Source organism: Erpetoichthys calabaricus, chromosome 1 (genome assembly GCF_900747795.2).
Source record: "Erpetoichthys calabaricus chromosome 1, fErpCal1.3, whole genome shotgun sequence".
Lineage (NCBI taxonomy): Eukaryota > Metazoa > Chordata > Cladistia > Polypteriformes > Polypteridae > Erpetoichthys > Erpetoichthys calabaricus.
This window is the reverse complement of record NC_041394.2, coordinates 17720808-17746802: the sequence shown is the minus strand read 5'-3', so window position 1 is coordinate 17746802 and position 25995 is coordinate 17720808. Positions and strand designations below refer to the sequence as shown.

Sequence of the window (25995 nt, the reverse complement as noted above, 5' to 3'; positions counted from 1 at the left end):
TGTAAAAGAAAAATAAGAAATAAAACATCTTCTTAGTGCTTTTAGCTAGTGTCCTGCGTCTGTCTGTCGGTTGGGTTTAAGGGGCAACAGTGACCCCTAGCGTCCATGCCAGGCAGAACTGATCCAGTTATTGCACTGTTTATTAGGACTTTGGTGTAAATTAACAGTGTGATGGATGGCCGGGGACTTTGTCTCACCGGGAGGCCTGGAAAAGCAGGGGACTGGGAGAGGGGCAATTCCTTCCCCAGGACGCAAGAGGGCAGCCATCCTGGATTGTGTGGGAGCCATAGAACTGAAAGGCTCAACCCTGTGGGGATCCATGGCCACCGCCAGGAAGCACCTGAAGGACTATGGAGCCTTGGGCCGCAGCACTTCCGCCACACCAGGCGGAACCGGACCAGGAAACAGGTACACCTGGAGTGCTTCCAGGTGCCCATGCAGCACTTCCACCACACCGGGAAGTGCTGCCGGAAGGTCATCAGGGAGCACCTGCAGCACATCTGGGTGCATTATAAAAGGGGCCGCCTCACTTCGTTCAGAGAGTCGGAGTCGGGTGGAAGAGGAAGTAAAGGCGGCAGTGAAGTAAAGGAGAAAGAAGTAAAAAGGACTGTGCCTTGTGAGTTCATTGTGGTGGCGTAGTGTTGTGGTGTATAAAAGAACATAATAAATGTGTGTGTTGTGGACATCTGGCTGTCTCAGTGTCTGTCTGTGTCCGGGCTTCTTTACACAACGGATAAGCCAAAGTTATTTCTTCACATTCTTTATGGTTTATATTAATTTTCCACATGAAAGTGCATTCTAAAGCAGAGTTTATAAATTAAAAAAAAACTAGTCTACTCTTGTGGTTTTTTTACAATAATCTTAGTGCATATCGGGGTTCCAATGTGTGAAAAAGAAATCCTTAAAACTTACTGATTATAGTAGCATACAGTTTCGATTTAAGAAAATGTACCTTCTGCCTTTCTGAAGCCTGCTTGTGACAACACAAAAAAACTGGAAATATAAACTTTATCACAGAATCTTGGAACTATTTTCTTGAGGTGGGATAAATTTCTTGCTCGTTTCTCTGCTCACGGTGGACGTCTTGGTCAAAGTTATGACAAGCTCCCACCTCACCCAGCTAAGTTTTACTTTTCCGATTCAATTTTTTCAACAGCTATACACCCTGCCGTGGCTTGTAACAACAGACAAATGCGTGCTCATACCATAAGATGGCTTTTTCGTAAACAACACGTGCTTTTCACCGATTACATTTTGTTTTGTTATTTTTACGTAACCCACAGAGAAAGAATCACACTGAGTGGCAGCGACATGGTGAAGAGAACATGTTAGAGTTTTATTGTATTTTATACACATAATTACAAATCTGCATAAAACTGATTCCTGTTGTGATTTAGTTTTGCTGTTAGCTCATTTGGATAGTAAATGGTTCTATCTTGTACTTGAAATGGGTTTTTTTTTGAGGTCAAGGATTCTGTTCCAGCCGTCCTGCCAGATGTGAGTAACACTTGGGCACCGCAAGTAACAGGCCTGTCTTCTTCTCTTTTCACTCTACACGCCTGTGAATTTCCCCTTGGGATTAATAAAGTATCTATCTATCTATCTATCTATCTATCTATCTATCTATCTATCTATCTATCTATCTATCTATCTATCTATCTATCTATCTATCTATCTATCTATCTATCTATCTATCTATCTATCTATCTATCTATCTATCTATCTATCTATCTATCTACCATATAGTGCCTTTCACATCTATCTATCTATCTATCTATCTATCTATCTATCTATCTATCTATCTATCTATCTATCTATCTATCTATCTATCTATCTATCTATCTATCTATCTATCTATCTATCTACCATATAGTGCCTTTCACATCTATCTATCTATCTATCTATCTATCTATCTATCTATCTATCTATCTATCTATCTATCTATCTATCTATCTATCTATCTATCTATCTATCTATCTATCTATCTATCTATCTATCTATCTATCTATCTATCTATCTATCTATCTATCACCTCAGACTAGAAATATAACAGCAGGTCAGGTCACTTGCAGAATTCTCAGATGACTCTGCACTTAATGGAGTGTATTGATAAGGGGAAGATGAGGCAGAGGAGAGGAGTCAGGGGGAGAAATGTCTGCAACTTAACATCAGAAAAATCAAGGAACTGCTTATTGCCTTTCACAACACCAAACAGCGTCCGTGTCCTGTCCCTGTTCAAAGAGTGGATGTGGAGGTGGTCCACTCCTACAAGTACTTTGGGGCCCACATTAATAACAGGTTGGACTGGTCTCAGAACACAGAGGAACTGTATAACAAGAGGCAGAGCAGGCTCATCTTCCTTAGGCCACTGCAGTCCTTTAATGTGGGAAGTGACATCCTTCACACCTTCTGCGACTTGTAAAGTTTGGGACAAAGACACACTTGTCCTCAATTTCCCCGTCTGCTCCACAGTTTAAAATTACAAATCAAAGAATTCAGACATTGTGATTAGAGTGCACATAGCAGAGTTTCATTTAGGGGGATTTGAATACGTTTCGGTCACATAACACTTTTTCTACATGCTCCCCCCCCCCCCCCCCCATTTCAGGGCGCCAAAATATTTTGGCAATGGCAGGTGTATTTAGTCCTTTGTCACATATCCCTCAGGTGCAATAACTACTTGAAGTCTGCTGTGCAATTCATAGACATCAGCAGGTGCTGAAGGACTTGTCTGGTGGTCCTCTGCTAAGCCTCTAATGCAGCCATCTTCAGCTCCTGCTTGTTTCTGGGACTTTTCCCCTTCAGTTTTTTCTTCAGCATATGGAAGGCCTGCTCAATTAGATTTAAATCGGGTGACTGGCTTGTCCATTCAGGAATTTTCCATTTTTAAGCTTTTAAGAGCTCCTGTGTTAGCAGTATGTTTGGATCGTTAACTTGTGTAGGATGAAACGCCGTTCACTGAGTTTGGAGGCACTGGCTGGAATTTAAGCAGATCAGATGGTTCTACACACCTCAGAATTCATTGTGCCACTGCTGTCAGCAGGTCCACCATCAATGAAGAGAAGTGTGCCAGGACCTGTGGCAGCCATACATGCCCAAGCCATAACACCCTCACCGCCACATTTAACAGATGAGGTGGTTTGCTTTGGATCATGGGCAGTTCCTTATGGTCTCCACACGTTGCTCTTGCCATCTCTCTGGTCAGGTTCATCTTTGTCTCGTCTGTCCACAACACCTTTTCCCAGAATTCTGCAGGCTCTTTGAAGTCCTTTTCCAGAAACTGTAATCTGCCCATCCTGTTTTTGTGGTGCTCATCTTGCAGTGTGTCCTCTGTATTTCTTTTCATGAAGTCCTCTGCTGATAGTCGTCTCTGACACGTCCACATCAGCCCCCTGAAGACTGTTTCTGATCTGTCAGACAGACGTTGGGGGGCAATTTCTTGACCATACTGAGGATTCTACTCTCATCAGTAGTGGAGGTCTTCCTTGGCCTACCAGTCCCTTTGTGATTAGTGAGCTCACCAGTGTGTTCTTTCTTCTTCATGATATTCCAGACAGTTGATTTCGGTCATCCTCAGGTTTTATTGATGTCTCCAATGGTTTTATTCTTAGCCTCATGATGGCTTCTTTGACTTTCTTTGGCACAGCTCTTGTCTTCATGTTGAACAATGGCAACTACAGACGCCAAAGGGTAAAAACGAGCCGAGGTATCTCATGACGGCATGAAACCCACCTGAGGAATCACAGACACCTGTGACGCCAATTGTCACAAACATGGTGCCCTGAAATGAGGTAACCATGTAGAAAAAAGTGTTGTCATTTCTACCCATTGTGACCAAAACGTATGCAAGTCCCCTTAAATGAAAGTCTGCAATGTGCACTTTAATCACGATGTCTGAATTGTTTGATTTGTAATTTTAAGCTCAAGGAAAAATTTGTTCCCAGCATATTAAAAACAACTTTATTGTTGACGCATACACCAAATTCATTTCCATTTATGGGACAATAAAGTTCTAATGTTCAAGTAATAAATTTAAAGTTAACCTGCTTATGTTTTGAGTTGAGCTAAGTTGAGTTGAGTCGACTCCTTCATTTTGTCTCAATCCTCTTGTTATTACACCCCATTAGTGCAGCATCATCAGAGAATGTGTGTGTGTGACATGGCCTGGTGTTATATTTATAGCAGGAGGAGTACAGGGTAAACTTAAAAGGAGACGGGACGGTCCCTTGTGGTGCTATGTTTGTATGCATGTGTGGTTTATGTATGGCTCTTCATTATGGTGCTGATTTTCTTATTTGGGTCCTCAGATTAAAACGTTTAGGAACCCTTGATGTACGTCATTTCCCATTCCCCTTTTAGTCTAGTTTACCTCATCAATGCAGGTATCAAGGACATACAGGAGCTGAAAGGTCACAACGAGGAGCAGAGACAGGGATGGTGTGCCATTCCTTTTGATGTCTGTCATCAAGAAAGAGACATTGACCAAACCCTAAATGAAGAAAAAAATAAAGAGGCCTGTAAATGACTCAGCCATATCATATTATAGACTGCATATCACATAGGGTTATTGCACAGATGCTATGGTTCAATTTGTAGGAAAATCAGCATGCACAGTAGGATTAATTCATCAGGCAGCTATAGATAGTGTCCCAGACGGCTGGGGACCCAGGAAGTGCTGCCGGAAGAAATCCCAGGGGCACCCGGAGTGCTTCCAGGTACTCTCTTGACACTTCCGCTACACCAGGACGTGTCGTCAGGGGGAGCATCTGCAGCCCATCCAGGTCAGTATAAAAGTGGCTACCTCCCTCCAGTAGACGAGATGGAGCTGGGAGGAAGGAGACGGAGCTTGTGAGGAGGGGAGTGGAGGTCAGAAGAAGAAGAAGAGAAAAAGCGAGAGAGAGAGAGAAAGAAAGGAAGAGAGTTGTTGGGATAAGGCATTGTGGTGCTAAGGAAAAATGAAGGATTGTGCTTTTGGACATTCTGGTGTTTGTCTATCTGTGTCCTGGGGTATGCTTTCCACAATAGCGACATGTAGCCAAATACAAATAGGTATTAAATGATGTGGCATACACAACGACACAAATTAGGCAACTGTTCCTCCATGGAGACGCTGTTCACAGAGGGTGTTATATGGACAGAAATGTCCCTAAATGACCCAAAATGTCATATTCTTTGAAGGCAGGGTAGATGGACATTATTAGGTGATGGCAGAAAAGTGTGGTCAGGCAAACCTTGTTTCGAAATACTGCAGTATGAAAGCACGCCAGACAAATTAGAACATTAAAACACTAGGCATCTTCTTGTGCTCTATTTGGTGCTTTGTGCTTGAACAGCCATTTTTGTGAAAATAAACCAAGCATTGTCTTGTATTTTGATGCTGTTTTCCCCCCCTTGTAGTGGGCAATTTTGGAAGCGTTTTTGGAACTGTGACTTTCCAAGCAACTTCATGACACAATAGGGGATTTGGTGACAGGTGCTTTTTAGCACAAACTGGCTGCCTGGTCAGGAAACTGACAATCATCTCTGAGCCATGTCATGTATAATTAAGATGTACCCCAGTGTGGTACAAAGCAGGGCGCCAGCAAGGCCCAAACCCCCAACACGAACACACACAGACTCCCGGGTTCAAATAACGGGTGGTTTATTCATCCAAAATACACAATACCTCTCCGAGTTAACAAAAAGCACAGGTTTTTCCCTCTTCAATCCAATGCTTCTCCACAGTTCCTTTCACCACCACACTGCCCTCCTCCAGCTGAGTGTTGCTTTACGTTCTCCCAGCTCTGACTCACCTGGGTAAGGGAGTGCGGTCCCTTTTATTAAGGACCCTGGAGTACTCCCTGGGTCAGGGCCACTGCCCTGGTCATGTGAAAGTCCATTATAGCAGGAAGCTTGTCTTCCTGCAGCACCCTCTTGTGGCACCCAGTGTCCCCAGTAGGGCTACTCTGTTGGACTACATCTCCCGGCATGCCCTTCTGGCTTCCTACTAGGCACTGATATCTGGAGCTGCTGCCATCTAGCGTGCTGGGATGGCAGTGGGCTGTCCATCCGTCACTTCTGGTCTGATGTCTATCTGCCTGTTAGGAGCCTCCCATTTTGGTAAGGAACTATCCCCTCTTTTGGCATGGAAGCCCATGTGGCATCTACACCAGATACGTCCAACTTCCTTATGGTCTTCCATAAGGAAGCTTCAAGGATCAAAAGGCTTTGCAGTATTTGCTGATTTTCCTAATGTACATGGGACAGTTGACTTTACACATGTTACAATAAAGACACCATCAAAGAATGAATTTGCTTTTGTAAATAGAAAGCACTAATATGTGATGCTCAAGTGTGTTTGACTAACGGTGTTGTGAGGGGGCCTGGCTGAACCCACGGTTCCTTCAATTTATCAAATAGTAGTGTGAGAAGGAGACTTCAGGGTCATGTTGTGTGTGATGGTTGGCTTCTTGATAACACCGCCATTGCCAGTTATGTCATACAACACACAAGACACACTTTTTATAGACAAAATAGATACTAAAGCAATCATCATGATGCGTATGCTTTAGGTTTTATTACAATTAACTGTGACATAATTAGTTGGAATGTGACTGACGCAGCACTAAAATATGCAGTAAAATGCGATTTTCTGTTCATTTCATTGTCTTGCTGCCAGGAGTGGCTAAAATGCCAACACCAAAAAACTCTGTGTGAATCTACTGTAGAAGAAGAATGTTCTCCTCAGCACCATGTATTTTGTGTGTTTAGTAAATTAGAATCTTTATAATAACTATTTTGTAACTTGCCAGTGAGAGACGCTTTGGCTTATGAACTAACAAAAATATGTTATTCCAGGGTTCAGGAGAAATAGTGTCCACATGAATAAAATGTAAGCTGTTTCTTGTTTTTCCCTTTCTCAGAGTGAATGTTTCAGGGACAAGGTCACAAGGCTGCAGAAAGTACATGTGGTTTATGCAAAGGCGTCTCTCCTGTGCTTAGCTTCCAAAACACAGATAATGCTTAGCTCAACAGACATATTGTTTAACTTTACTGTTTTGATAAGGATGTTCTTTCTGTCTTATTAATCATGAGATGCTGAAGTATAAAAAACCCCTCCTGGCTTTTGATCAGGGTTCAATTGAGCTTTGCGGCAATAAGTTATGCTCTTTTGAATCTCTACTTACTGCGACTCCGAATGAATAAATAAAGTGAATTGAGAAAATATTATCTGTCTGCTTTCCAGTGTGCCTTTTTCGTCCACAGTTTTTGGCGCCCGAACGTGGGGCAGGAGACGGGCAGACGACTCCCTGGGCGGGTTCGTCCAAGTGGACCGATTTCCGCGGATCGAGGACCAGCTCCGGTAAAAGTTAGGACTGGCCAACCTCGGGCGTTTTCCTGCGTGGGGAGTCGCTGACCTCCTCCTGACCGAAACGAAAAGCAACTGGATGGGATTTTTCCAGGCAGGCAGAAGGAGTCGTGGTGAGTAGATTCGGGGGATTCCCGTTGGTTTGACTGGTGTGCTGGAAGAAATAGAAGTATACGGGGAAAAGAAAAAAGAAAATAATAATAAAAGAGAATAAAAAATAAAAGCATGCTGAAAGAATAGAGAATCATACCGTATAGACCTAGAAGGGTTTTAGGGATTCATAGAGAGTGACGGCACAGTGTGAATGCTAGTAAGTCATCCCTTAAGAATTCGAGTAGAAAGGACCGAGTGGCACGTTCCTATATTAAGAGGAATAGGGGTGAAAGGGGCAGTTAGAGTACGTGTGAAATTTGGAAGAGGGGAGGTTGATTTCCACTTGTCGACTGGTTGATTCCGAGGACGACAAGTGGGACGAGAAATAATCGGGGATTGAGTTGCTCTCTGTTGAAGGCCTGCCGCTTACTATGGGAAATTATAATGGCACGCCAGTCAAACAGGTCCCCCAGGGTCCTCAAAACTTAATGTTAGAAGGATTATTTTCTGAGAATCACCAGGCTCCTAGTACACCGTCGGGATTGAAAGCGGGTCCCCTAAACAGTTAATAGAGAAGCAGACTGGGTTGGATTTTAAAAGGCATGTAAGAAGTGGAATAAGCAGAGGCGTAACAACCTGCTGGCTGCTGAAGTCAAAACACAAAAAAGACAAGGAAGAATTATTGCTAGCGTTGCAGAAAGTGAAGATAGAGACAGCGCCCAAGCCTGAAAGTAAAAGAAAGCAGACCGAAAAGAAAGACCCCCTATACCCCGTAATCTGTCCACCCCCTCCTTACCAAAACTCCCCCGCTTCCACCTCCTGCACCCTCTTCTCCAACAACACCCCTGTTAACAGACAAACCGTCTGGAGCAGGTTTTTACGATGAACAATATCATTATGACCCATCCTCACATATTGACCCTGAGGAAGATAATTCAGATCATTCACAAGGTGCTACTGGATTGCAATGGCAGAAATTAAAAGAGTCTCCCAGCGCACGAGCAGTCCGTGGACTGCAATTTGTGGAGCTGTTACAGCAGCTGGATAACATGTATAAAACAAATGCTGCAGAGTGGACACAGGTGCTCCGTCGACAGCTGAGCACCGCATGGGCAACTGTAAATCACGGTGATCATAACGGTGTCCCTTGGCATTGGAATGAAGGTCCTTTCCTCGCCCAGTGAGAGTCTTTGAAAGGAGCCCTGGCAGAAAAATATAAAAAAGGGCACAAACTGGTCACTAATTTCAGCCGGCTCACCGATTGCAAGATCTGATGGCTAATCACTCTGGGCTAGACAATATAAACGATAGAACTCATGCTGCAGTGCCTCCTTTCATCTCGGGACTGAGAAGTGCCATTCAAAGCAAAGTCTGCACGTCCTGCAAAAGGCTGGAAGACCGCAACGTTCGAGGAAGACAAGCGTCATGCAGAGCATGCTGACAGACAGACTAAATTAAAAGAGTCAGAGACACAGACCAAACTTTTGGCTGCACAAATAAATTATTATACTGGAAGAACTGACCTGGCTAGGGGGAGAGGACGTGGAAAATTCTTTGGAGGTCGAGGGCGAGGGCACGGAAGAGGACGCGGGTTCCATTTATCAAACCCTAATAATCCTTTTGCTCAGATGCCTAACCCTTCGGAGCAGACGCCAGCGTCATATGCCTGCCGCTGCTGCGGTGAACTTGGACATTTCAGACGCAACTGCCCACACAAGCGCCTCCGTCACCCCCTCTCCCTGAGCCTAATGACATTCCTTGGTCCTAAGAAATATCAGGGACCCCAGCCACTTTTTCCAGTTTCCTTTGCTTACTCGTCATGCTGAAACTGATCTTTTATTGACTTTAATGGCAAAGAAACTGCCTTTGAAATGGACACAGGAGCCACGCACTGAAGGAGGTTCCTGTGCAATTACAGCTCAGCATTAACAGTTTCATTATTGACTCGTTGCTTTCTGTTAAATCATTTGTGTCCTGTGAAACTGCTGGGATGGGATCTTATGACTTAAATTGTCAGTCTCAATTTTCTTTAACTGAACAAGGATTTTTGCTGCTCCATTCCTAAGCTCCTGTGCCAAAACTTCACACCCCAAGCCCTCTTTTACAGCCTGGACCCTGAACATCTCCCCGCACACCTTCCTTTTTGAAAGTCCTTCATTTCTTTCCCCTCATGCCTATTTTCCTCACTTACAAGTCCCAGACACCCTGCCTTGTACTGCCCAGTATTTCCCTACTGAAGTGGACACACCTTGGTTAGAATCTTTTCTTTCCTCCAGCACATGCCCTGAAACTTTGCACATTCCATGTATTTTTGTTGTCTACTAAAGCAGTTGCTTCAGTGCACCTCACATATTCACAAAGCGTTTTCTGTTTAGGAGATTCGGTTCCCCATGTTTCCTTAGCACTGTGGTCCCAAGGGAAAAATTGATTATGGAAGGATAGCACACTGAGCCACTGGTGATTTTCTCAAAATCTTCCTTCCGCCCGTACCATGTCCAGGATCCTCTGTCTCCAGAGGCAGAGGCTGGCATCGCCGCCTTACATTCTGATCTCGTGAGGCGAGGAGCGATTATTCCAATTACATACTTTCCAGTCAACTCCCCCATTTTTTCCTGTAAAAAAAAGGCTGACGGGTCCTATGACAAGTTAACTCTGCGGTTTTTTTCCTAGAACACCTATTGTTCCTAATCCTGCCACTATTCTTTCCACGATGCCCCCGTCCGACCGGTACTTCTCTGTTATTGACCTTGCTAACGCTTTCTTTTCCATTCCCGTGCACCCTGATTCTCAATCCTGGTTTGCTTTTACCTTTCAAAACCGCCGATGGACCTGGACCGTCATGCCTCAGGGATATACTGAAGCCCCTTGTGTTTATGGTTTTGGCCAGAAAAAGATAATAAATTGATACAGTATATAGATAAGAAAAAAAGAAAAGAAAAATAAATAAACAACAAGTGCACATGATACTCAGAAAATTGCTATTCTTTTTAGGTGAAAATGGCCATAAAAAAGTGTCGAAGAAAAAAAAAAAAAAAAAAAAAAACTGCAGTTACTTCAAGCTATCGTTAAATATTTAGGTCATGACATTTCTTGCGATACAAGAGCTCTCTCTAGCGGCCGTTTAACCATCATTCAAAACCTTCCAAGACCGGTCACAAAACAACAGGTTAAGTCAGCATATTTCTCTGTGGCTGCATAGCTTTTGGTGGGAATGTTTTCTTGTTGTGGAGTTGTGCTGTGTGTTTCCCGAGATGGATTATTTTTGTTTGCAGTTGGCATTTGGGTCGCCACGGAAATTAGTGTTTCCTTGTTGTCGCTGACCCGGTTCCGCCTCAGACTTTTCCATGATCTGGAGGCTAGCATGTATGGCACCATGGTAGGATGAATTCCTTATTTAAAAGTAGTACCAGCTTGCGGCCTGAGAAGTTGTTTGATTGTAAGTTTTTCAGGAGGAGCACAGCCTTTACAAAATCTAGCTAACACTGCGATCTGGCTGCATGTAGTGATATAGCAGGCTGACAAGGCTCTATGTGATTAAAAAAAATAAATAAATCAATAAATAAATAATAATAAAAATGCATTACTCTCACTGACCATATTCTCGTCCATTCACTGTGTTCGTGGACGAAAAAGGGGGGATTAATGAATGCAGTTTTAACGCAACCACATACAGACAAACAAAGTGCTCATGAGCCCCCTAACAGTAAAGGTACCTCACACCGTTCGTTCTATTTTAGTAGAGGATTTAAGACCAGCGCTGGCAAACCGATCCAACATCAAAAACTGATTGAATCCCTCTTAATAGCTATAACTAAACCATCAAAGTTAGCGATCGTTAAATGTCAAGCTCACATAGGAAAACAAGATCCTGTCAGCAAAGGAAACGAATTAGCTGATCACTTTGCTAAACAGGCTGCATATAATAACACACAAATCTCTTTATTCCAACAGAGAAATAACCAGGACCCTGATAATCAACTTGTTTCTTTACAGAGTGCAGCCACGGACAGAGAAAAAAGAAAATAGTCCAAAGAATGGTCCCTCTCTTATGGAGTCTGGACCCATAGGCAAACTAACAAACCTTTCCTCCCAAAGGCTTCTTTCCCAGGTATGGCAAAAATCGCTCATGGTCTAGACCATGCTGGAAGGGACGCCATGATTCAGGATGTTGAAAAACACTGGGAAGCTGCAGGCTTTTCTACATATGCAGAGCAGCTGCAGGCGGTGTGCATTATGTCAAAAGTCTAATGTAGGAAAGGGCACCCAGGTAAGTCCAGGTAAGTCCCGCCGTTACACCTAATCCAATGGGTCCGTTTGAACACCTCCAAATGGATTTCATTGAACTAACTCCGTCTAAAGCTTACCGTTATTGTCTAGTAATTGTTGATGTGTTCTCCCAATAGGTAGAATTTTTTCCTTCTAAATACGCTGATGCTAAAACTGTAGCCAAAGCTTTAATCAAAGAAATTATTCCTAGGTGGGGCATACCACAGAAATTGCAAACCGATAATGGCACCCTCAAATCTAAATTAGCAAAAATCTGTGAGCAGACAAATTTATCCTGGCCAGACACTTTGCCTCTGGCCTTAATGAGATTGAGGGCAAGAACACACCGGCAATTAGGACTGTCGCCGTTTGAAATTCTGACCGGACACCCATGCCTGTGGGCATGGTTATGCGAAATGTTAACCTGCATACTGTGGACAATGATCTTCTCTCTTGTCTTACAGGTCTCCGAGCTTCTCTGAAAGAAGTCCACGAGCAGGTTAACCAGGCCTGGAGGACTAATCTTCCATCTAAAGACACGCCGATTCCCTTAGGCACTTGGATCCTCGTCCATGACACTCGGAGGAAACATTGGCATCAGCCGAGGTGGAGAGGACCGTTCCAAGTTCTTCTATCCACACCACATGCAGTGAAAATGGAAGGATTGCCTGCCTGGATTCACGCCTCACATTGCAAGAGATGGCACCCTTGATTGCTGTGCTACTATGCTTTCTTTTCCCTTGTCTACTGCCCTGGTCACCTTGACTTTCCTGTTAGGAATCACCACATCAGTACAGGTTGATTTCTGCTCTATTATCAACTGTGGGACTGGTCGACAAGCCCAGTGGACCTGGTCTGACAAATATGTGTGTATGACTGTTTCGAAGTATTATTGGGGAAGTAACTGCGACACCTGGCAATGGGTTTTTGCTAACACTGGAACTGAGGACTGGGGTTCTCAACCTTTTGAGGCCCAAAAATACGGTTTGAAAAATCGATTTTCTATCATAAAAGGACATGCTTCTCATAAATGTGTTGACAACCATTGTAACCCCTTGATCATCATTTTGAAGAACTCCTCTTTACATGACTCAGGAACCTATATATTAGGGGCATATGTATCTGGAACAGACCCTTTAGGGAGATTTCTAATTAAGATTGACAATCCTGTTACTAACACCTCATTCTCCTGCACGCACACCCGTCTCCCCAACTTCTGGTTCAGACTTTTCTTCTGTTAAGATTATGAATATTTCCACCCTCTCATCCACTTTTTCAATTGAAACTGGCTATGGTGATCAGAACCGTTGGTTACAGTGGGTATTATATTCCGCTAAGCAAGTAAATCAATCTGATTGCTACGCCTGTGCTACGGCCAGGCCACATTTGGCTACCGTTCCTTTCCCTCTTTCTAATATTTACCCTGTTGGTCTTCCTTGTCTCCTTGCCCTTTTTACCTCTCCGTCCACACCAAAAGACTCTAACTGCATTACACTTTCTCTCCTCTTTCCCCCCCCACTCCTCATATGACTCCCCCGATGTTCCAGTCTCATGAAGGCAATTATACCTGCTTCTCTAGTAATTATAGTTCCCCCTTCCGAAGTACTAATGTTGGTCATATCCCTTCTTCCTTCTGTTCCCAGACTTTCCAGGTTAACTCCACCTCATTTAATTCTACATTATCACTTTTCCTGTTGACACAGTCCACTCCACGTGCTGATGTTTGGTGGATGTGCAGTACATTAAAATTACTTGATATTCTTCCCCCTGTTTGGACTGGCACATGCGCATTAACCCAACTTGATATGCCTTTCCGCCTCCTCCCTTTGAATTCTCCTCGCATGTCGTCCAGCTCTGGCCGACGTCGTCGACCCCGCTCTGCTGACCCCTCCACATTCTCTCTTCACGGCCCTGGCATTTACTTTGATTCCATTGGTGTCCCTTGTGGAGTCCCTGATAAATTTCAAGCGCGAGATCAAGTTGCTGCCGGATTTGAGTCTATTTTCCCCCAAGTTACAATAAATAAAAATGTAGATTGGATTAATTACTTATATTACAACCAACAGCGTTTCCTGAATTTTACTAAAGAGGCTGTTGAAGGGATACATGAACAGCTTGATAGAACATCCCTTATGACTTGGCAAAATCGATTAGCATTAGATATGCTCCTTGCTGAAAAGGGGGGTGTATGTGCTATGTTTGGTGATGTGTGCTGCACTTGCATCCCTAATAATACGGCTGCCGATGGATCAATCACCGTGCTTTGCCAGGTTTAACTGCCCTTTCAAATAAATTAGCTACCACTTCTGGCATTTCTAGCCCCTGGGGCTGATGGCTCAGGTCAGTTTTTATTTCACTGGCCGTTGCTTTTATCATTCTGTTGCTTGTGGCCTGCTGTATAGTCCCCCTAATTAGATATATTGTGTCCCAGTATTTCACTGCCTCCGTGGCCAAGGCTTATATGTTACATGAAGAATGCATGCTTCCCATTTCTTCCTCCTTTCCTTCCACTCCTTCCCCTTCTCCTACTCTCTCCCTTGTTACTCCTATGTCACCCATATTTTTGTTGGTTCAAAAAGGGGGGAATGTAGAAGAAGAATGTTCTCCTCAGCACCATGTATTTTGTGTGTTTAGTAAATTAGAATCTTTATAATAACTATTTTGTAACTTGCCAGTGAGAGACGCTTTGGCTTATGAACTAACAAAAATATGTTATTCCAGGGTTCAGGAGAAATAGTGTCCACATGAATAAAATGTAAGCTGTTTCTTGTTTTTCCCTTTCTCAGAGTGAATGTTTCAGGGACAAGGTCACAAGGCTGCAGAACTGCACATGTAGTTTATGCAAAGGCGTCTCTCCTATGCTTAGCTTCCAAAACACAGATAATGCTTAGCTCAACAGACATATTGTTTAACTTTACTGTTTTGATAAGGATGTTCTTTCTGTCTTATTAATCATGAGATGCTGAAGTATAAAAAAACCCCTCCTGGCTTTTGATCAGGGTTCAATTGAGCTTTGCGGCAATAAGTTATACTCTTTTGAATCTCTACTTACTGCGACTCCGAATGAATAAATAAAGTGAATTGAGAAAATATTATCTGTCTGCTTTCCAGTGTGCCTTTTTCGTCCACACTACGAATGGTCGAAATTTACCATAACGTTAAGCCAATTTTCAAGGGCACGTTTAGGCTTTAAAAATCTCGACTCAAACATACAAAATGGCTTATACACGTTTCTGAGTGTAAGCATGTTTTATTATGCATGAGAGCTCTGGATTCATGATGTACTTAGAATCCTTTATCCCACACTCTTTCTTCTTCAGTCTGTAAGAACAAAAACAATCACAAAATTTGGTAAACTCACCCATCCAATAAAGCCAATTCGCACCATGCAGAACTGCTTGATGTCTATTTTACCTATTCGAGGATCGATTTCCCGACCCTGAAAGAAGTCCTGCAGAAAATTACCTGTGAAAAAAATCCATAACTTATTACTAAAGGTGTAAAGTGTTAAAATTTAAAAATTGAAGCAATTCTAAAAGGCATATTGTATTTTGATTTTGTAGAAGACACCTGAAAAAAAAAAATATATATATATATATATATATATATATATATATATATATATGTACTGTGAGAGATGGCCGGCAGCTAGAAGGAGTCCTTCCTGAAGCATGGAGGTTCCCCAGATTCCTGCAGGGCATCGTGGGAAATGGAGTTCGACTTCACAGCCCTGCTGGGTGCCGTGGGTGCCGTCGGGTGACACTGCAGGGAGACACAGGGATTTCTATTTTCCCTATTGCCCCGAAGTACTCCCAAGTCACAGGGATGGAAGAACAGAAGTACTTCCGGGCTGAAGAAAAATATAAATCTTCAACTGACCCGGAAGTGCTAGTGAATCACATGGACTGAAGGACAGGAGCACTTCCAGATCAAGGAATATATAAAGGACTATGGGAAACCCAGCGAGCTGAGTCAGAGTTGGGTGATAGAGTGACGGAGCTGCTGGGAGGAGAGGAGGATTATTGTTATTGATTTATTGCATTATTATTTTTGAGTAATGAAGAATTGTGGAGTGTGTGATGCTTTGTGCACTTTATTTGAAGAAAATATTAAAGAAATCTTGTTGGGGATTTTACAAGTGTGTCCTGGACAGCTGTCTGGTGGGTTTCACGGGGCAAAAGCAACCCCTAGTGTCACAATACACACATATATATATATACACACACATATTTGTATATATATATATATATATATATATATATATATATATATATATATATACATGTATACATACACACACACACACACACACACATATATATATATATATATATATATATATATATATATATATATATATATATATATATATATATATATATATATATACATACATACTGTGAAGCCAATCCAAACACAGACAGGCACCAACCCAACACATGTTTATTTACAGTTTTGTGTACTGTGACGTGCGGCTGGGGGTGGTATTCAGCCGGGACACCTGGAAGAACCGGGAGAGGGACTACGCCTCATCCAGACCACGAGAGGGCAGCTGCCCTGGTTTGTATGGTGGCCACGGGAACAGAGCATGGTAGCCCAACCTTATAGAGGCCTGTGGTCACTGCCAGGGGCGCCCAGATGCCTGAGAAGCCCTGGACGTCAGCACTTCCACCACACCCGGAGGTGCTGGTGGAAGGAAAACCAAGGACACCCAGAGTGCTTCCGAGTGCTCGTACGGCACTTCCGCCACACCAGGAAGTGCCGCAGGAAGCACCTGAAGCACGTCCAGGTGGACTTTAAAGGGGCCGACTCCCTCCATTCGTCATCTGGAGTCGGGTGGATGAGGACGAAGCTCGGAGGAGAGGAGTGGAGGCAGTGAAGGAAGGCCAGAGAGTGAAGAGGCCCGGACTGAGGATGTGTGGTGCAGGGGCACCGGGTTGTGTGCACTCGTGTAAATATGTATAATAAACGTGTTGTGGTGTTGAAACCATCGGTGTCTGTATTGGGGCTGGCGTCCAAAGCACATACACCAAGACACAAGGCTCAAGGTTCAACACAGTTCCGTTTCTACCCCCTGTCCATCCACCTCCACTCCTCCTCAGGATTTGTCCTCTTCCTCCTGAATCTGGCCGAAGAATGTTGGGGACTGGCTCCTTTTTACAGGGCACCCAGAAGAGCTCCAGGTGCCCAATGAGCTTCTTCTAGGAACACTTTTGGGTGTGGCAGAAGTGTGGCCAAATAGGGCCCTGAAAATGTCCATGTGCCCCCTGGTGGTGGACACGGGCCCCAACAGGGTTGAGCTCCCTAGCCCCACTGAAAACCAAGTGGGCTGCCCTCTGTCATCCTGTCCTGAAAATACTTACTCCCCCGATCCTTCCACACTCAGGGTGTCAGGGGTAAGGGTTCCGGCTGCCCGCCACAATACATATACATATATACAGTATATATATATATATATATACACACATACATACATACATACATATATAACTCAAATGTTACTTTTGGGAGCCCAATATAGTGCAACTAATTTTATTTCTGAGTGTGTTGTCTTTACTGGACTAGATAAAAGAAACTAAACAAAAATCAAACAAAAAAAGATACAAAACTCTAGAAGTAAATACAAATAAAGTTTTAATGTACCAGAAAGGCATAATTACTTTATTAGCCCATATACCTGGATAGCATCATGTTACATGATGGTGGTGCTGAGAAAGACATGAAGGTCAGGAACAAATTTGCACAGGCAATACCCTCAGAACTGCATCTGTATTCCATAATTGTACCACCGTACCTCCTGTATGCTGGTAGAAGGTGTCTCAGAACACTCCCTACATATCTTGGAAAGATCAGGCTACAAATCAAGACTTGATGGAACGTGCTAAAATAGATAGATAGATAGATTTGAAAGGCACTATATAATATAAATAAATAGATAGATAGATAGATAGATAGATAGATAGATAGATAGATAAATAGATAGATAGATAGATAGATAGATAGATTTGAAAGGCACTATATAATAGATAGATCAGTAGATAGATGGACAGAATGGTGGATGGATAGATGAATTCATCTTCCCTTTCATTCCCCTTGATTAATTAACTGTAACTGTTTCTTTACATTTTCCACACTGGTATCAGGATTAAAAGCCAAGAAGAGAGCCGAGTCTCACACTGACTGCCCCGTGATTGATTTGAGGAGGTCTTACCCTTTTCTCCGTAGTCTACAAGTTCTTTTTCTGAAGCCCAGAATGATTTCAGATACCAGATGTAGCTAAGGATGAGTGAGACGACAACAGTGGCTGAGATGATGGGTCCAGTCTTGTGGAAGATGAATGACGCTCTGACCAGACCATTGTGATATAATAATCCCAGTAAGGCAGTGGTGGTTATGAATGCATGAAGAGCTAAAGAGATAAAAGCAGACCACAATTGGGTAATTAAATGAAGAGATTCCATGGTGGCTCTGACAGAGAGCCAAGCAAACAGAAATGGGTAGAAGCTCTTAGAGGCAGCTCACCATTTATGTTATATCTCAGTCTTTTTCCTGTGTGCCCAATTTTACCTTCCAAAACCTAAAGAAAATAATTTTGTTTCAATTACAGGTAATCTATATATAGTTTTCTTATGATTTCTTGATTATCTCAATTATTCACCATGTTCTAAAAACACTTTCATCTAGTCAGTTCCCCCAGGAGCCGACGCCTGTCCAAAATCAAACTGTATTCATATTCAAATGAAAAGCCGGTGACAAAGAGGCTCTGAAGAATATTCAGCGTGTGCTGAAGATAAAGCTGAGTGAAGGAAGGGGGAGCTTACAAAGCCAAAACAGAAAACAGCCTCACTCAGAATAACATGCAGCAGGATGGGTAGAGTGGACTGGGCGTCATTACTGGACTCAAGCAATCCGGGGCTCAGGTGATCGAAGGGGATGTGGACAAAGCTAACACCCTGAGCCATCCATCCATCCATCCATCCATTTTCCAACCCGCTGAATCCGAACACAGGGTCACGGGGGTCTGCTGGAGCCAATCCCAGCCAACACAGGGCACAAGGCAGGAACCAATCCTGGGCAGGGTGCCAACCCACCGTAGGACACACACAAACACACCCACACACCAAGCACACACTAGGGCCAATTTAGAATCGCCAATCCACCTAACCTGCATGTCTTTGGACTGTGGGAGGAAACCGGAGCGCCCGGAGGAAACCCACGCAGACACGGGGAGAACATGCAAACTCCACGCAGGGAGGACCCGGGAAGCGAACCCAGGTCCCCAGAACTCCCAACTGCGAGGCAGCAGCGCTACCCACTGTGCCACCGTGCCGCCCTGAGCCAAGTTCTTTAAATAGATTTGCCCTCCCACTGCCACCTTCTTCCAGTAGTGACAAGCCCACCTTTGACCATCAGCGTGGACTGTCTGTCCATCACTATTCTTCAACAGTTCATTATAATGACACACAGGGTGGGTCTCCCCAAACCTTTTTTTTTTGTATATCTTGTGTTTCTTTTACAGGGGCTATAAATGGGTACACAGCTTCTTTCTTTCTTTCTTTCTTTCTTTCTTTCTTTCTTTCTTTCTTTCTTTCTTTCTTTCTTTCTTTCTTTCTTTCTTTCTTTCTTTCTTTCTTTCTTTCTTCTATTTAAGGGAGGGTCTAAATACTTACATGAATGAGAGATTTCAGTTTTTGACTTTTAAGAAATGTACAAACTTTCCTGAAAACTTGCCTTCACTTTGTTATTAGAGGTTATTGAGTACAGATGGATGGACAAAATTGACAGACTTATCCACTTAAAATGAAATCTACAACACAATAAAGTGTGTAGAAAGTGTAGGAGTCTGAACACCTTCTGAATCCACTGTGTATGTTTTTATTTTTTTAATTTGTATTTAGCCTTGTTTAATTTGTGTAGCTCTTTTATATTCTGTCAGATTCTCCAGGTGTCTTTTGATGCTGTCGTTTTGTCTTCTCCATGGCAGTTTGTCATTTTTCACTCTGCGTTGTCATCTTTTTTGGTCTGTTACAAGCCTTGTGATGGAGCATATTGTTGAGGGCACTATATAAAATGAACATGCGTAACATTCTCAAACCCACGTAAGGCATTAAGAGGATATCTGGATAGCACTGAGTACAAGGCCTGGACAAGACATCAGTCCATCACAGTGCCACTCATGCATACACCCACACTCACAAAGAGCTAGTTTAGGACCACCAATTAACCTAACATGTACAACTTTATGGATGTGGACAGGGAGAACATGCAAAGTCCACACAGGCAAAACCCATAGGGAAATTCAGATACATACAGCAGCACATAAAAAATACAGACTCACAGAACAGATAATAAAACAAATAAATCAATCAATCAATCAATTAATCAATTTAACAAGTACATTGGGTGGAAGTATTGAATTGCCTGATAGCAGTGGGCAGAAAAGACACTCAGAGGAGCTTCTTAACATGCCTTTGTGGAATGGGCCTGTGGCTAGGAGAGCATCAAGAGAGCGCATCCTGGAGGGGTTGGAGGGGATTCTTCCTGACAGAGGTACCCACTCTATGGGCCATCATGCTGCCCATTAAAAAGGCATTTGGAATAAAATTTTAAAGGCCAGCGTCTTTGCCTCAAGGCCATACTTCTTCCCAGATTTAGGGCTCATTTAGGCCAGATTTATACTTCACGCGACGCAACACATGCTCCAGTGGACGCTCCTGCTACGCAAGTGTTTTACTGTTTTTACATAAATCTGGAAGAATCCACCAGGTGGCAGTGCGAGATATCATCACGGTAAGAACAGGTTCAGCTTCGCTGTGTTGTGAATTGCCTGGAACACCCGTTAAATTCCGATGACACCTTACTGCAATATCTCTGAAAAGGATGTTTAATGATTAAATCCATCAATCCAGCAGTGTGTCCATTCCAGCAAGCATTGGGCACGAGGCAGAAATAATCCCTAGACAGGGCATCAGCTCATCGCAAGGTGAATACAAGCAATCACACACACTGGCATCATTTTAGTGTCACCACATCTGCATATCTTTGGAAGGAAACCGGAGCACAGTGTGGAAACCCAGCAGGAAAACTAGGGACATGACTCCCTACGAGACAGCAGTGCTACTGCACCGCCACCGTGTCACCCCCATGTGTGTAATTATTAACAGTATTCATTATTTAAATGAAATTACCGATTTATCTGTAAAATGTAACATACATACTTTAATGCATTTCATCATGAAAATGATATCAAGTATAAATCTGTTTCTAAATGTGCAGAGAGTTGGAATGTCATACATTTAGTGTGTTCTGTGTGGTGATCTACTGCTGCTTATCGCTGCTGTCAGGTCAGGAGGAAGCCACAGAAAAAAAAGACGGCACAAAAGATGGAATGTGAGACTTTTAAAATGTATTGTGTCACTACGTTGGGGAATATGTGACGCTTGAATATAAAAGCACCACGAATGCATCTGTATTTCGGCATTTTGCTTCACCACATCGAACCATTCATCAAACATCGAAGCAAGAACATCGATCCCATAGGATCCTCCAAGCATCTTTCTGTCACATGTAGACAGTAAATAGAGACTCTGACGTCACATTCCAACTTTTATCACACTGCGCCCACAACTTTTTGCTGGTACTGCAACTCGCGCACACGTTGCATTAATTTCTACTTCACGCTCAGAATGCGTACGCGCACGCATCATGGCTGCCACACGTTCCCAGCATTCATTTGACACGTCCTCTGAGCAGGTCCTCAGAAATTAGCAAAAAGTCAGGGGACGCAGTGTGCTAAAAGTTGGAATGTGAAGTCAGAGTCTCTGTTTACTAACTACATGTGACAGAAAGCCTCAATGTGGATCCTATGGGATCGATGTTCCTGCTTCGATATTTGATGAATGGTTTGATGTGGTGAAGCAAAATTCCGACATACAGATGCATTTGTGGTGCTTTAATATTCAAGCGTCGCATATTCCTGATCATAATGACACGAAACATTTTAAAAGTCTCACATACCATCATTTGTGCCGCCTTTTTTTCTGTGGCTTCCTCCTGACCTGACAGCAGCGATAAGCAGCAGTAGATCACCACACAGAACACACTAAATGTATGACATTCCAACTCTCTGCACATTTAGAAACAGATTTATACTTGATATCATTTTCATGATGAAATGCATTAAAGTATGTATGTTACATTTTATAGATAAATCTTTAATTTCATTTAAATAACGAATACTGTTAATAATTACACACATGGGGGTGACATAGGGGCGGAGCAGTAGCACTGCTGTCTCGCAGGGAGTCACGTCGCTGGTATTCCCTGCTGGGTTTCCACACTTTGCTCCGGTTTCCTTCCAAAGATATGCAGATGTGGTGACACTAAAATGACACCAGTGTGTGTGTGTGTGCTTGTATTCACCTTGCGATGAGCTGAAGCCCCGATTAGGGATTGTTTCTGCCTTGTGCCCAATGCTTGCTGGAATGGGCACACCGCTGGACTGATGGATTTAATCATTAAACATCCTTTTCAGAGATATTGCAGTAAGGTGTCATCGGAATTTAATGGGCATTCCAGGCAATTCACAACACAGCAAAACCGAACCTGTTCTCACCGTGATGGTATCTTGCACTGCCACCTGGTGGATTCTTCCAGATTTACGTAAAGTACGTGCGCGAGTATAAACAGTACAACGCTTGCATAGCAGGAGCTTCTGCTGGAGCATGCGTCACGTCACATGAAGCATAAACCCAGCCTTATGATTCACCCATCTGTTTATTTTCTGGAGCGGACTCACACTGTTCCATTCCATCTGAAGGAGTGTGGTGCGTTGCCTGGCTGCACTTGAGTCATAATTTGGGATCCTGAGGTGGTTTCTCATGTGGTGGTTGTGGTAATACGCTATATTAGTGCAGGCCCCTAACCTCTCTCTCTCTCTCTCATTCCAATTCATGCGTGCAGACAGGATGAGCTTATTCCAGCAGCATTCAGCACAAGACACCAACTAGAATGAGATGGCAGTCCATCAAGGGGCACCCATACAGCATTATGAATGGGCACGTGACTCACCTTCCCAGCAGGCAGGTAGTAAAGAACTGCTTGGAGAACCGTGTGTGCTAACACAAGATAGAGGGCATCCCAGTCCCAAAGTGCCTCGTAAGACAATATACTCCAGGGTGAGTCGGGAGGCAGGCAGCCATCCTGACAAAGTCTTATGATAACAGGCAGGAGAAGAAAGAGAAGGAGTAAATCTGCAAAAATAAAATAAAAAGTTGAGCCAAAAAGCCCATAAAATGTTTAAACAGCACGGAGGAAATGATAAAGAACAGGTCTGACGCTGCTACTTTCTTTTATTTTATAGCGTAACAGAGATTCCCCCCACAACCAGTAGTTAATTAAGAAGGCAAGTTCTGTTATAGGACACCCTCTAGAACCCCTGGAGTTCTGAATACAAAACTAAGCACCATTATGAACAACACTACACATCCCCTCTGTGACAGGCCAGCACTGAGGACTTTAAGTCAATGAATCATTCAGCAGAAGTGTGTGAAGAAACATGACTGGTCGGTGCTATAAATTTGTTTTCGGTATGATTCCAATAATTTTTAACTTTTGTACCGTCAAAATCGCTGAATTGGCTCATTTCCTGATCAAATACAAGGGAGAAACACGAGGTGCAGTAGAGACCAGCAGGAGCCTCACGGTTTTCAATTTTATAAAAAACTAGCAGGATGGGGGGGTGGGGGGATAAGGGGGGGGGGGAGAGAAAGAGAACAGGCTATATCTAATCTATCCTTTTAATCCTTACAGGCCCGGCCTTAGGCATAGGCGAAGTAGGCGACCACCTAGGGCCCCGGCGTCCGGGGGGGCCCCGGATCGACGGCGGCCAGGCCCCCGGCCCGCCCCTCGCATGTTTAACAGTTCAAACTGCCTAAATTGTAGCAGCTAACTACTCCGGGCGAAAAAGGGATGCAGGGTGATGACCTCGTAACGTTACAAGAAAACGTCTCCTTGGTCTAATTTTCACGCATTTCGCAGAGCTTCCAGGGGGCCCCTGGACCCCCCTTTCGCCTAGGGCCCCATAATACCTAAGACCGGGCCTGATCCTTATAATTATAACTACAAACTATGTAACAATAGGCTGTATGGCAATAACTCTTGGGGAAATAGGAAATTTTAAAGTGGAGAAGGACAAACAAACTGTAATGGCCTTTACTTCACTATTGGCACGCAGACTTATTTTGCTAAACTGGAAGAATCCCATAACTCTCCTCTTTTAAATCAGTGGGTAACCGATGTTTTATACTATTTGAAATTGGAAAAAATCAAATATTCAGTTAGAGGATCTGTACAGATTTTTTTTTTTAAAACCTGGCAGGATATAATCAATAAAATCTTAGAATAACCTCTTAAAGCACCGAGGAAGTAATTATCTCCGTATTTCTTTTTCTTCTTCATTCATCTCTACTGGCCTATTAAACTCATCAATTTAGGTATGTCTACAAGCCTTAAGTTTTACCCCGTTGGCCATACTCTCTCTCTCTTTTGAAAAAATTGATCGATTTGTATGAATGATTACAATAAAATTAATAAAATTCTAAAAAAAAAAAACAACAAAAAAAAAAAACTAGCAGGAGTACCCGCCGTTGCCCGGGAATCCATAACCGGTGAATTTCCCAAATGAAAGAAACAGAACATAGAAATAGAACAAACAGTTTTCTGATTGACATTTTATTGTAAGAGGTAATATAGGTGGTCATTCCGGAGCCTTTGGATACACTATATTTTTTGTTTTGCCTTATGGTGTGAAAATGAACACATTCTGAGGATTGTCCACTCTAGAACATGCTACATAGAGTTGTCTGTGTGAAAAATATGGATATTCAAAATTGATGCCCTTAACTTGCAGTGATTGTCCTTGAGCGTTATTAATTGACATTGGAAAAGCCAAACGAACAGGAAATTGTAGCCATTTGAAATCAAACGGTAAATCATTCGGAATCAGCGGAATTCTTGGTATGAAAACATCTTCACATCTTGCGCAATGTTTTAGACGTCCTTGAAATAGACTTTTTTTCTGGCATTAGAAGTGGACTTTCTAATTCTACGTCTTTTTTTTTTGGTGGCATGGGTATATTAGCGAAAACTAGGACAATTATAATGTGTTACATGGTATTACGTACGGATATATACGTAATATACGTTATTTACAATACGTCGGAAAGCGAATAAATAGCACCAGTCAGTCAGAAAGACCAAGACTGAAATCGTAATGCGAGTCGGAAAGCGAGCAAAACGCACCACAAATACGGAAAGCCAGTCACGTGCACTGGGTCGTTTAATAAGGTTTTCTGATTCTGAAACTTGATTAAAGCATAAGAATTCAAATCTTTTAAAAACATGCAACTAAATATTTAAATTAAGGTCAAAATTGAAATCCGTTTTTTGTACACCACTCTATACTTTCATTTGTATTGAATGAGTATGAATTGTGAAACTGCAACAGTAAATTTAGAACACATGGAGGGTGAGGAGCAAATGCGCTCTCTCCGCTAGAAATGTCACGTTCTTTCTTAGCCAAATACGTGTGTAAAGAATGCTGATGAGATATTAAACATAACCAGTAGTCAGTGTGCATGCCGCCAATCGTAGTGAATACGATATGGGTTCATAGATTTGTAAATCTGATTCTGAAGGAGTCAGTGCCTCACCAGTCATGAACCTCACCGCACGTCATTGCTTCAATACTGGCAGCATACAGTCTTGCTGGTGCCCCTGTGACGATGCGGGTTTGGCTCCATGCTCCCATCTTCTGTCCGGGAGCCCTTGAACCCTACACCATCGGTAGTGTTACCGATGAGCTAGACAATGAGGCAACAACACAGCAAGGGGATGGTACAAACATGCAAAGGTGCTTTTATTCAAAAGCAATCAAACAAAAAAGAGTGTTCAAATAGTGCAGTGATTCAAAGTTCCAATAAATAAATAATCTGTAAAAGAAATGTGGAGGTTTAAAAACAATAGAAAAACAATCCTTTAAAAGCGAGGTGGAAACGTTGCTGGAAGCAGTCCTGTAAAACAATGACAAGCCTGGTGCTTCTTTTACACTAGCGTCTCACCTGCTTCTCCCGTTTGGGCCCTGCAACAGGCGAGACGCTCTCTCTGCCGCGGACCTTCTCTGTGCCTGCTTCTGCTGTCAGTCGCCTTACTGATCCTTGGCTCCGGTCGGCTCCTCCTGACAGTGACTTGGGATTCCCCAATGACCAAGCCTCTCACGCTGGGGACAC

At 43.0% G+C, this 25995-nt stretch overlaps 2 protein-coding genes across 2 annotated transcripts in view; both read right to left on the bottom strand.

The window, feature by feature from the left end:
• sympk (symplekin) overlaps positions 1-25995 on the bottom strand; it is a 581858-nt gene that overhangs the window by 148828 nt on the left and 407035 nt on the right. The window lies entirely within an intron of this gene.
• si:ch1073-429i10.1 (delta(14)-sterol reductase TM7SF2) overlaps positions 1-25995 on the bottom strand; it is a 73356-nt gene that overhangs the window by 28427 nt on the left and 18934 nt on the right. The window contains exons 4-8 of the mRNA XM_028793082.2: positions 22778-22959; positions 18230-18284; positions 17919-18116; positions 15069-15172; positions 4370-4489 (exon numbers count right to left, since the gene is read on the bottom strand). Coding sequence (XP_028648915.1) covers positions 4370-4489; positions 15069-15172; positions 17919-18116; positions 18230-18284; positions 22778-22959 — 659 coding nt within the window. The remainder of the gene's footprint in view (positions 1-4369; positions 4490-15068; positions 15173-17918; positions 18117-18229; positions 18285-22777; positions 22960-25995) is intronic.